The 13,159-nt window shown below is 49.2% G+C and overlaps 1 protein-coding gene across 1 annotated transcript in view; it reads left to right on the top strand.

Annotated features, from left to right (window-relative positions):
- The first annotated feature begins 1,810 nt into the window (after positions 1 to 1,810).
- PPP1R14C (protein phosphatase 1 regulatory inhibitor subunit 14C) overlaps positions 1,811 to 13,159 on the top strand; it is an 88,169-nt gene continuing 76,820 nt past the window's right edge. Inside the window, exon 1 of the mRNA XM_047103197.1 lies at positions 1,811 to 2,134. Coding sequence (XP_046959153.1) covers positions 1,811 to 2,134 — 324 coding nt within the window. The remainder of the gene's footprint in view (positions 2,135 to 13,159) is intronic.

Below are 13,159 nucleotides of genomic sequence, written 5' to 3'. Positions count from 1 at the left end.
TCTAGGAGCCAATCATAGTAGTTCTAGCTCCTCTGTCTGTGAAAAGTTGGGTGGGGAACTCACCTTGAGGACAGCTGGCCTCTTCCATGGGGCAGACGTGTTTCAGCCTTGCCCCCTCTAACTGTGAAAGGACTCCAGCCCCATCCCATTTCACATAATCTCTCACTAGATCCTTTCCTTTCACTCCTCAGGACCTGCCCTCTCCTGATGATGAGTTTCAGGAATGGAACTCTTTGGGAAAATCCCACCTCAGGCTCTTGGCGAAAACCTTAAACGGAAGGAACAAAGCAGATGATAAATCTGGGTAGGGCAGACCCGAATGTGGGTTGACTGCAGAGCCAGAAGTCCAGGAGAAAGTTGCTGGTTACTTCTTTTACTTCCTGTGCCTTTATAGCTGTGGGTCTAGAATCCCACACAGAGTCTTCTCCATCATAGAAAATATTCAGAAGAAATTAACCTGATGACCTATTTTACCTCTGAGAAACTTTTTTTTTTTTTTTTATAATAGCTACGGGTAAACTTCACCAGCTTTTTAAAAAAGTTCATAAAGGCTACTTACTGTGTTTGAGCATCTTTGCGATTTCTTTCAGTTGCCTCAACAGAAATGGAATGTTGTGTACAACAGACATATATCAGCGTCTCCCTATAATTTTACACACATACACACGCAGCTTTCTGTTTATAACTTCCCTCCCCATCTCTTTGCCCGAAACCTTATAATAAGCTCATTCATTTGTAACTCTACTTGGCTGCACGATGTTTTTAGAGTAGTAAAATTAGTTCAATTGCTTTCCCCGGTAAAAAGAGGTAGCTTGGAAATGGTAGTGAGAGAGAGGAAAGCTGGCTAGTCAGGGAATGCAACACTAGAAATGTTAAGACCAGTAAACAGCACCGAGTCCTTTAGAGAAATGTTTGCTGTATGTCCCCAGCCCCTTAGCTAAGCGATGATCAAGCCTTCTGCCCTTTAGATATAAAGACATCGCAATGCTCTGCCTATGAACGAACAGACGCTTTGTAAGGAGAGAAAAACTGGTCTGAAGAGAATTTCTCAGGCGCTCTGATTGTCTGATTGCACAAACATCGCCTCGTCAATTTTTCTCACAATCCCAGAGAGGAAGTGGCATGAATAGGAATGTGTTTGGAGCTGGAGGGTGGGGACAGGAGGGAGAGAGACGCTTCCCCGCCATCCGAAGAGGCGGGAGGGCCAAGAAACCCTTCACCAGGAACCTGCGGCGCGGTCCCTCCCCGCGTCCCTCTCCCGGCGGTCCCTTGCCCCCAGCAGCGCCCGGCCGAGGCCGCTGGAGACGGCGGGGTTCTTGCGCCCTGAGACTGCTGGAGGCGGAAAGAGCAATTCCCCGTCCCCCGGAGGAGAGAACACGGCACCCGCGCGGCAGGACCGTCTCTGGCACCGGCCCCGAGCCGGTCCTTCGGGCGTCTGCACACGGGCGCCCGCGCGTGCCGCCGCGCACACATTCCCGCCTCCGCGCGCAACTCCCACGCCCCAGCCCCTCGGCCCGCCGGGCGCCGGATCCGCCTCCCGGGGTTGGAGCGAGAGGGTCCTCCGCGGCGTCTTTAAGGCTGCGGTCCCCGCCCCTCCCTCTTCCCCGCCCTCCCCCGCTCGTCCTCCTCCCGGAGGCCGCGGCTCCTCCCGACCTCCCCGCGAGCCGGGCTGCCGGGCGTGCGCGGCGCGCGGAGCAGGTGCCGGCGAGCGCCTCGCATGCCGCTGCCCGGCCGGAGGTGGTAGCGGCGCCGGGCGCGCTCCGCCCGCCCCTCCTCCGGGCCGCACTCGGGCTCCGGCGCGCGCGGGGAAATGTCGGTGGCGACGGGCAGCAGCGAGGCGGCCGGTGGGGCCGGCGGCGGCGGCGGCGCGCGGGTTTTCTTCCAGAGTCCCCGGGGCGGCGCCGGCGGCAGCCCCGGCTCGAGCGGTGGCTCGGGCTCCTCCCGGGAGGACTCGGCGCCCGTGGCCACGGCGGCCGCTGCGGGGCAGGTTCAGCAGCAGCAGCAGCAGCAGCAGCAGCAACGTCGCCACCAGCAGGGAAAAGTGACAGTGAAATACGATCGCAAGGAGCTTCGGAAGCGGCTGGTGTTGGAGGAGTGGATCGTGGAGCAGCTGGGTCAGCTGTACGGCTGCGAGGTACTTGGGCGCGGGGCCGGGAGGGCTGGGGGCCTCGCTCGCCCCACTGTGCCCACACGGGGATTCTCCAGCTCCGGCTCTCGGTTGCGCACCGCCCCGACTCCTGGGGACCCGATGCTGGGAGCGAGGCGCAGGGCGTTCTCTCTCCAGGGTGCCCTCTGGCGCCGGGGCGCGACGATTGGGAGCCCCTGTCTGGTGCCGGGTGCCCGGAGAGCTGCGGGCCCTCTTCATGGCAGTGGGGAGGGTTAGGTCTGGCTAAGCGCATTGCTTTTCTCAGAGCCTTTCCAGGCTCTAGCTACAGCCACACGAAGCGGGGGCTCAGAAGGGCTCACCCCAGATGCTCCTAACCCAACAAGAACAGTACTCACTGCTGAGATCCTGGCAATCCCGCATTTTTTTTTTGCGGAGAGGGAGCAGGGAAGGGACCTGAAAGCTGCTTTACGGAGAGGAGAGGTTCTGGGGGTCTCAGAGACCCCCTCGGTTCCTGAAATTCCATATCAAAATCATGAGATGAACGCTTTCTCTTTTGCAGCCAGCCCCGACGCGTGTCCCCATAATTCATCCTTGCATTTACCGAAGCTGCACACGCTGGGCTTTGTTGAAGCAGCTTGCTTCCTTCCTGGCCAAGCTCAGTTACTCCCGTTGGTGGGCGCAGAATGGAGAGCCTTTGGCAACCTGGAAGGGTGCCTGGGTGAAAGGCAGGCAGCTTTGCGGGCGGTGTGCGAGATGCCGGAACCCACCGGGTTCCCCTCCGCCACGACGCTGGGACTTCCCACAGTTCAGGGGCTAAGGCTTAGACACAAGTCTGCCGGACGTGTATATGCTTGATGTTAGGAGAAATGGTGAGAATAAGCTGTAGCAAACGAATACTAGAAAAACGACTGAAGCCAAAATGATTCCCGGGAAGATTCTTTAATAACAGCAATTGTGGTCGAAGTGTTGTACTTCTCTTAAGGGCGTGGAGTTTGGGAAGGGTGGGAGAATGAAGGGGGTTAGTAATTAAGGATATCGCTTCTAAGTCAAAACCAGGTTTGTGTCCATACTGCGCTTAACCCTGTTCAGCAAAAATGAAAGCCAGATGAACTCATTGGCTTGTCTACTGGTTTGGGGTATTCTGTTTTTCACACATTTTATGGCCTATTGTGAACGCATCCTTTCCTTAAACGTTGTCATTGCACAAGGCAACAGCATTCTTATTACGGACTACTGATGAAGGATTGTGATATAATGAAGCTTGACTATATGACTAATGGGCTTGTAAAAATATATTGTTTCCAGCCTGGCTCTTATGAAAAGCCATGCTAATTGCGTAAATAAAAACTGGCCAAAATAGGAAGTGTTCCTGGGATTTTTTTTTTTTTTTTAATAGGAAGTTGGCAAAACTCTTCCAAGAAACACTATGTTTGATTTCGATGGGATTACTGTTGGGTGGATGGATGTGCTCAGTCTTGCCTTTGTAGAATCCAATTAATTTTCATTTATTTCACACTCATCTTTATACTCCATTTTGGATTTGGAGAAGAGTTGAGTTAATAGAGAAACTACTGTTGAAATTAACAGTGCTTTAGCAGTGCTGCTTTTATGGAAGACTAATTAGGTGCAGTTGGAGAAACTAGAGAGTTCCAGCTCCTTGGGCAGGTTGGCGAATCAAATATTTTGAAAATTCTTCAGAATAAATGGGGGAAAATGGTGGATCGAATGTTCCATGTAAGTTGAACATGTAAGTTAGGTACGTATTTTAAAGGTAAACGTGACCTTGAATCTTTCCCTTGTACATCTCTTCTCCTATTTTAGACCTTCTGATGTGCAGCAAACAACTGGAGTTTTGAGAGAGAGAGAGAGAGAGAGAGAGAGCGCTATTTGCTGCCTGTGTGTCATAATGTGACAAGTATTTCTCTTCAAGTTGTTTGCTCTGTCATTTTAGGTTGAAGGAATATTGGTCATTGAGAGGTTGTTGGCAGTTTGTAATTACTAAGCCAATGATACACCTTTTATATAATAATGAAAAGTGTGTGGACTAATCAGTAGCCATATAACGAATTGTTTTCTCCCATCTATTTCTCCACTGGTAGGACTCTATTTTTAGCTAAGGTTCTCTACTCTGATAGCCTTTCCTCGCTGATAGCCTCAGGTATGTCAGCCTCTGGCTTTTTAATCTAGGAGGACCTTACCCTGGCCAATAGCTCTGAATCTCATGAACATAAGGGGATGGGAACGTCCCTTTTACACTTAAAATTGGTAAGGTTTTAAATTTGGATTGCATGCAATTGACACAGGAAGCAAATTTGCCAGGCTTCAAACTGGCCAGAGGCCTGAGCTTTCTGCCAGGTTGGGGGACAGGATGAGCGTATATTTAATTTCAGGAGAACTTCTATCAGGCAGGTGGGCAGCGAGGTGACTCGTCCCTTGCGGAGTAGAAAATAGTGATCTTTGGAGATAACGTGCGCTTTCTAAATTAGGAGTGGGAGAGAAGGAAGACACAGAATAACTTCCTGGCTGTGGCCTTCTCTAGAAGTTTGCAGTGGCCAATCAATTTTGTATGGAGAATAATATAAGGGCAGCATCTCTGGAGTCCTTATTACGTGCTAGGTGCTGTTCTCTGCACTTTGTATGGACTGATTCATTTACTCTTTACAACAACCCTATGAAGAGGGTGCTCTTGTCCCTGTTTTACAGATAAGGAAACTGAGACACAGAGGAAGAGGCTTCACAGCTCACAGAACTGGTGAATGGCAGGGGGTGGGGGTGGGAACACGAACCACGGCGGTGTGGCTCCTGCAGTGTGCCGGTAACTCTGCGGGGTCCGGTGTAAGAGAACCGATAGAGGCCCTCGTAGTGTATGTGTAGATATTTAAAAATAATGAGGGGCGCCTGGGTGGCTCAGTCGGTTAAGCGTCCGACTTCAGCTCAGGTCACGATCTCGCGGTCCGTGAGTTCGAGCCCCGCGTCGGGCTCTGGGCTGATGGCTCAGAGCCTGGAGCCTGCTTCCGATTCTGTATCTGCCTCTCTCTCTGCCCCTCCCCCCGTTCATGCTCTGTCTCTCTCTGTCTCAAAAATAAATAAACGTTAAAAAAATTAAAAAAAATAAAAATAATGAATTCATAATAAGCATCTTGTAAAATGTGTTCTATCCACCTACCTTGATATCTCCACAGTGGCTTGGAAGGCTGGGTTTGAATTTTGAATCCTCAGACTTCCCAAGACTCCAAGCTGGAATGTAGTTGGAGAATCCACCCGCCCAGGGCCTCCTTCCTTTTTCTTCCCACCTGTGGTATGGTCCCACCTGGTGAAGAGCATTGTGTCCACTTGCACACCCCATCTCGGTCTACACCCTCTGCCACCCCTTAATCATACCTTTAGCTCAGACCAGTGGCAGAGACCCCCTTGGGAGGACAGATCTGGGAGGAGCCTGTTTGCGCCCTGAAAGTGGCTTCGCGGGGCTGCAGCGGAGCCTAAAACGAGACGGAGGTCACCGCATGGGTGTGTGGGTCCCGTTGGTCCCAGGGACGCCACAGGAAGTTGGGTGTAGAAGGACTAAGGCCCAGGGCTGTGGCCCTTCTTATCCAGGCCATGGGCAGTATCAGCAAACACCATATCAAACAGCCTTTTGGATATAAAGATACATGGGTTTATAAATGCTAAGCTTAGTCATGTCGATAGTTATCTCCCATTTCATCATCTCGTATGGATAGTTAAATCTCAGCTGGGGATTTGGTCACAATGGACCTGTTAGGATGAATCTACATCCACATTTAAGAATTTCTGTTTTGGGGAGCCTGGGTGGCTCAGTCGGTTGAGCGCCCGACTTCGGCTCAGGTCATGATCTCGCAGTTCGTGAGTTCGAGCCCCGCGTCGGGCTCCGTGCTGACACCTAGGAGCCTGGAGTCTGCTTCGGATTCTGTGTCTCCCTCTCTCTCGGCCCCTTCCCCGCTCATGCTCTGTCTCTCAAAAATGAATAAACGTTAAAAAAAAATTAAAAAAAAAAAAAGAATTTCTGTTCTGAGAGATTTTCCTATCTCTTCCAAACCCAGACAGTTTTTAAGAGCGTTTGAAATCTGGTATAGCGTCTACTTTGACAAGTATTGCAAGATGGCTTACTGGATAAGTCATATCAATTTTTCTCATCTTGCCCAGCATCAAGATAACATCTGTACTTCCAGGTTTGCAATTTGATTTGCTCTGGAAATAAAAGCCTGTTGTTAACCTCAGATTACTGAAATGCCTGTAGCAGCCTAGCCATAAACAGACTTGTGCGCTGAGGGCATTTTCCTGGGTTATCCTGAATGTCCATCCGGGAGGGCTTTCCCTTAGCTGCATTTTAGAAAGTGTTTTCTGGCATATTATACCTTCTCATCTTCCCTGACTCCCTGTCATGCTCATTCTGCAAATCAAGTGTTTTTCCAAATTTTTTGATGGCGACCCTGGAAAGAAATACCCTTTAGATTGCTGCCTGTCACACGGCCACATGGATGTGTGAAAGACACATGGACTTACAAAGCATCGTTTAACATTACTGCGTGCGCTAGAGAAAAAAATTACAAAGGTAATGTAAAATATGACTATTCATGTTTAAATACCATATTCCGTTCTATTTCGTTTTCCACGAAATTGTGACCCTCCCAATTGATTTCATAACACATTTCGGGACAGTGGCATGCAGTTTGAAAAGCCAGAATTAGCTGGCGTTTATTGAGTGCTCTTTATGCATCAGGGATGATTCGTGTAATCCGAGTAACAATTTCTGATATTCTCACTTTATGGGTATAGAAACTGAGCCATGGAGATGTCGAAAAGTCGCCCCAGAGCCCATAGCTGTAACGTGGTGGGGCAGGGCTGTGTCCAGGAAATCAGTGCAATGTCACCACGGTGCCGCACTGCTTCTCAAGGCGGGACGGGGCCAGGCACCTTCTGGAAGAAAGTACTTCAACCGTTTCCCTTCGGAACAGTGGCTGGGGAAATTCGGTGTGGAGGCAGCGGTTAAGAGAGTAAATGCTCTGACGCTAGAAGAGCTGGAAGTCACATTGTGGCCCCAGCCCCAGCTTTCAGTAGTAGTACTGAGTAGGCAATTTCCTTGACATCTCTGAGCCTCACCTTTCCCTCATGTTTAAGGGAGTCACCCGGCCCTCTTTGCAGGGTTGTTAGGAAGACTGGATGGGAAAGACCTGGAACGTAGGAGCTGGGACGCTGTCGCTGTTCAGTCACTCGTGTACTTTGAACCGTAGCCACTGTCTATTGCTTATTCTCTACGATGTGGGCGGAGGACAGGAAGGAAGAGAAAACAAGGCATTCACATCTATCTGGCGGTAGAATTTGGAGAAGGATGCATAGGTACTTGGGGTCGGGATGTTGGCATGTGTTGGAACTTGAACGTGGGCAAATACTCTCTGTATCATTCCCCTTTCTTCTAGTATCTTCCTTACTCTGGAAGTTCCTGTGGGTTTTCATGTGTATGGAGAAATTAGACGTCAGTTGAAAGGCAGGTTCTGTCTTCATTTTCTTTGTAGACGTCCTAATATGGTAGAGGACAGTTCTTCAACCGTGAAGCGTTTGTTTGATTGAATGAAAAGAGTCAATCTTCAGACAACCTTTTACAAGTCATTGGCGTTGTAGTTGAATTCGTTGGTGGCATTTCTTTATTAGAATCACAGCTAGAAAAAAATAGATTTATGGTTTGCAGCAATAATCTATATCCTACTCTTGCATTATTACTGTTTTATTTCAGCATTGTTGAAAAGCACACCCCGCCCCCCCCCTTCATTGACTTACTTGCTCCAAATAGGAATTTACAGATCGTGGTGACAGCGAATTGATTTTTCAGCTTCGATTGTGAGAATTCTTTTGTGAACCTGCTCTTCCTTGCATCTCCCGCCCACCCGCTTTTCCTCTGCTTCTGCTGCGCCCCCTGACACGCTAGCTCTGCCTCTGCTCGCCTCTGACTCGCCTTCGCTTCTAGGGTCTTCTGCTTTTCTCCCAGCTCTGGAACTACCTGGCTGCACACGGCAAACCTGGCCTAATTGACGGCTCTCCTCAAAGGAGTCTCTCTTTCTAGATGACGGAAGAGCAAAGCCTGCATTGTTTTTTTTTTTTCCCACGCGGTGCGTGCGCTGTGTGCACGATCGCATTTTGTAGTTTAGTCCCTTGTCTCCTCATGCAGGACTTGGCTATTTCAAACCGTCACCGGTGTTTTCATGGCACCGTTTCTGCTCTCTTCCCTCCCCTTCAGCCCGGCCTGCAGCCTCCTCCTAGGCCAGCCAGTGCAGCCACTCTGCTGTGGGGCTTCTACCCTCCCTTGCTCCCTGCGGGCCCCTGGACCCCAGCAGGTGCATGAGCCCAAGTCTTTCTCCCCTGCTAGAAACAGCAACAGCAATCGCCTGCCATGAGTAACGCTTCCCTTCCTCAGTCCTGTATCCCCTCTGGTTGCTGCTTGTTTTTCTCTTACCATCCATTTTTCTGGATCTTTCTTTACCCATGACAGACGCTGTTTATCCACCACCGCTGTCCTGAGGACCTTGCTGTTTCTCATTCCGGGGTGGGGTTGGGGTGTTGTGTGGGTCTTTACTGACTTGGCCTTCCCCGTGGAAGCCTTGGGCTTCTGAGACAGCCTCTCCAGGACCTCACGCTGTTCCCTAGCTACTCTTCCAGTCCCCTTCCGGGCTTTCTTTCTCTGCCCATCTCTCTGAAGTCTGGTGTTGCTCAGGATTTGTCTTTGGGCTCCTGCTCTGCCTTCTGGGTCCCCTCCCTGCCGCGTGCTCTTTCTGCATGATACGAATATTCCTGGTGGCTTCAAGTTGCTGTCCATATGCTGACAACTCTTCAATCTGTATTTTTAGCCCAGAGTTGTTTTCCGAGGACCAGATATATTCGGAGAGTTTTGAAATGGACAACGCCACTTAGAGGCTCCACGGGAGCCTCATGGTGAACCGGTTTGCAACCGAGTTTACCTTCCTCTGCAAACCTGCTCCTCTTCCCCTGTTCCCTCAGGGAATGGCAGGCGCCGCTGTCCACAAATGTCCCGGCCAGAGGTTCTGCAGGCATCCTCTCTGTTGCCTCTGCCCTGCAGGTCACACCCCGCAGTCACAAAGTCTTTTTTTTTATATATATTAAATATAATTTATTGTCAAATTGGTTCCCATCCGACACCCAGTGCTCATCCCAACAGGTGCCCTCCTCAATGCCCCCCACCCACTTTCCCCTCCCCTCCACCCCCCATCAACCCTCAGTTTGTTCTCAGTATTTAAGAGTCTCTTATGGTTTGGTTCCCTCCCTCTCTGTAACTCCCCCCCCCCCCCCGCCATGGTCTTCTGTTAAGTTTCTCAAGATCCGCCTATGAGTGAAAACATGGTATCTGTCTTTCTCTGACATTTCACTTAGCATAATACCCTCCAGTTCCATCCACGTTGCTACAAATGGCCAGATTTCATTCTTTCTCATTGCCACGTAGTATTCCATCGTATGTATAAACCACATCTTCTGTATCCATTCGTCAGTTGATGGACATTTGGGCTCTTTCCATAATTTGGCTATTGTTGAGAGTGCTGCTATAAACATTGGGGTACAAGGGCCCCTATGCATCAGCACTCCTGTATCCCTTGGGTAAATTCCTAGCAGTGCTATTGCTGGATCAGAGGGTAGAGATCTATTTTTAATTTTTTGAGGAGCCTCCACACTGTTTTCCAGAGTGGCTGCACCGGTTTGCATGTTGACCCTCGGTCCTTACGGCTCTGCAACCTGGTGCCTGGACTTCTCGCTGCCCCCCCCGCCCCCCCCATTTGTGCAGCTCCTTAAAATTTCTCACCAATTGACACTTCTGTCTCAGGTCTCTCAAATTACTGCCACCAGCAGCCCCCTGCTTTGCTGCTGCTGTTATGACCGCTTGCTTCGGCCACTGATGCAGCTCCCGGCGGAGGGCCAGGTGATCTGTACGTTTTGTCTCCCACGGTCAAACCTCACAATAACTTTGGGGGGGAGGTTTGTGGTATCATCTGCATTTCTTCATTTTGTGGCGGAGGAGACTGAGACCAGACGACTTGTGACATGTCCCTGTCTCAGCTCGTCCTGACTGCAGAGTCCCTTCGCCACGATGCAGCCATTGCACCCAGCAGCTCCGTTTATTGAGTTCTTACTGCATAGGCCCATCCTCGCCGTGACTCTGCAAGGTAGGTAAAGAAACTGAGGGACCGAGAGCTTGAGCAACCCCTGGTTAGAGGCCACGTCACTCGCAAGGGGCGGAGTCCGGAACGGACACCTGTCTCTGGTTCCTGGGCTGGGGGAGCCTCCCCTCCATCCACCCCTCTCTGCGGTGACTCAAAGTGTCTTCTGAAATCCACACTGGATCCTATTATTCCAGGGCCCTCATGACAAAGCAAGAGCCCATAGGCTGCAGCAAGGGCTCCGGGGCTTGCCCTTGTGGTATTTCCTCTACGGAGCATCTCTGATACATCCCCTCACCAGCAGGCTGGCTGCAGGCTTGCCCCGCTCTTGGCGCACCGTCTGTCATCCAGTCGCACAGCTTCGCGAGGGCAGGATCTCGTGGTCCCTGCAGCCCCGGTGTCTCTCAGGCCCCTGGTTGCACTGAGGTGTCCAGTACCTGGCTGGCAGGTGAGTGTGATAGAAACCGGCCCTCGAGACCATGTTCCGGAACGGTGCATTTCAGAAATACACGCCCCCACTTGACTGCACTAATGCCATGTGGCTCCGCCTGTGTTCGAAGTCTCCTCTTTCATTGTTGACTCAAAGTTTTGTTTCTTTCCCTTGGTTGTGAATTACATCCGTGCCGTCCTTTGAACCCGTGGACTGAACGGAAGTTGTGATGGCGTAAAGCACAGGTACAGGGCGATGAAAGTCTTCAAAGGGAGTAATCACAGGTTGCTGCCACTTCTGTCTGTAATTTTAATTTTTCGGTATGTACAAGAATCCTAGTTTATTTGCACCATAGTTGCTCATTTCTCTGAGAGTGGAAATGCTTGCTGGGCGAGGAAGGGGTGAGTGCTTTTCCACCAGCAGATAAGATTCAGAGCGACAGGCTCACACAGGTTTTAATAGAACAAGGCACGAGAGCCAGGATTCCTGCCTCTGCTTCAAGGTTCTGGCCAATAAACTCTCACCAGGTTTTTCTTAGTCAGCACTGGCACTTTGGAAATCTGCTCCACTGTGTAAAAGCTGAGAGAAAAAAAAAAAAAAAAAGAAGAAGAAGAAACCAGAGTTGTGGATTAGTCTCCACAACGTTACTTTACGGTCGAGGAAGAAATGATCAAAGGAGGGCTTTTGCTTTTCTTAAAGAATCCTCAGGACAAAGCGTGGAAGGAACCTTAGAGGGCAGGAGTATTCATTCATTCATTCCAACAGATATTTGCAAAGAGGAGGAAAGAGGAATAAGAAGCCTTCATCCTTTTAAATTATATAAGAGAAAAAGAAAAAGAAAGAAACCCTTTCTGTAACAAGAGAAGGAGGGAGGCATCTGTATGACTGAAAGCCCTTTGAGGGCACAGACTGTGTCCTGTTCACAGCTATGTTAGGTGTTCAGTACATTTATTTACCGCATCCTGGCTCCGTGCGTCTTCCTTTACTCAGAGTCTGTTTTCAGGAAAGGGTGCAATAAAGTCATTCACATTATACCGTAAATGACGAGAACCACTTTAATTTTCATTTTAATAGGAAGTAAGGTCTTAAGTAAGAGAAAGTAACCTCTTATCAGCTGAACTTCAGGAATTGATAAACCGGGGCAGGATCTATTATTTGTGGGCTGTGGGACCTTGTTGGCATCTATGAAATGGATAAAATCAAAACAGGTCGCTGGTTTCTGGGATGTCCCGGGAAGGACCCCGGCCTGTGGAACTTGATCTACTTTGAACTGCTGCTTAATTAGCTCGATGACCTTGGCAAGTCCTACTCATGATAGACTTCTGTTTTCGGGTTTTCTGTCCTTACCTGCAAAAATGAGGGCGGTCTAGGTTTTTACGCTCTGCCCTTTAGAGCTTCTATACGAAAGGTGGCCCTACACTGCAGAAAATGAGATTTATTAAAGAGAGGGTGATATTTATTTATTTTTTTTTTATTTTTTTTTTCAACGTTTATTTATTTTTGGGACAGAGAGAGACAGAGCATGAACGGGGGAGGGGCAGAGAGAGAGGGAGACACAGAATCGGAAGCAGGCTCCAGGCTCTGAGCTGTCAGCACAGAGCCCGATGCGGGTCTTGAACTCACCGTGAGATCATGACCTGAGCCGAAGTCGGACGCTCAGCCGACTGAGCCACCCAGGCGCCCCTGTTTGGTCTTTTTTTTTTTTTTTTTTTTTTTTTTTTAATTTAATTGGGTTAACCTTTAGGAAGAACTGGAATATTTGGCTTAAAAATTTTCGGTGTATAACTTGTAATACTGACTGTTGGGGGGAGGGTAGTGCTTTCCTGTTCTTATTATTTGTCCTTTATCTTGGCAGCTCATAATTAACTGATAGTGGTATTTATCTTAACTTGTGTTGAGATATAAAGCGAGCACCTGAGAGGGAAAATAGTAGTAGCCTTAGGAAATAAAATTTTTGTTTTATTTATTTTTTTGTTTGAGAGAGAGCGAGCGAGCGAGAGAGCGCATGAACCAGGGAGAAGGTCAGAGGGAAAGAGCCTCAAACAGGCTCCTGACCCAGGGCTCGAACCCATGACCCTGGGATCGTGACCTGAGCCGAAACCAGGAGTGAGATGTTTAACTGCCTGAGCCACCCAGGCGCCCCAGGAAATAAAATTTTTAAAAAGTGAAGGATACAAAGTAGCCTAAATAAAAGGCTGAATAAATCCGTATAAACAAATTAATTTTCACTGGGGAATTATTCCTGGGATGTCACTTTATAGTTAGTGTCAGAATGAGCAGGACAGAATAGAAGAAAAGAAATTAATATTTTTCATGGACAGTCCTGGTGGGAAGTGGAAAGCAGAATTTATTGCTATTTATTTATTTATTACTTACTTATTTATTTATTTCAATTTATATCCAAGCTAGTTAGCATATAGTGTAATAATGATTTCAGGAGCAGAA

Source organism: Lynx rufus, unplaced genomic scaffold (assembly GCF_022079265.1).
Source record: "Lynx rufus isolate CCGP_SWC_20201006 ecotype Redwood Valley unplaced genomic scaffold, mLynRuf1.p SCAF_6, whole genome shotgun sequence".
In the NCBI taxonomy this organism is placed as follows: domain Eukaryota; kingdom Metazoa; phylum Chordata; class Mammalia; order Carnivora; family Felidae; genus Lynx; species Lynx rufus.
Note: the sequence above shows the minus strand (reverse complement) of the source record. Positions and strands in the feature narration are given on the sequence as shown.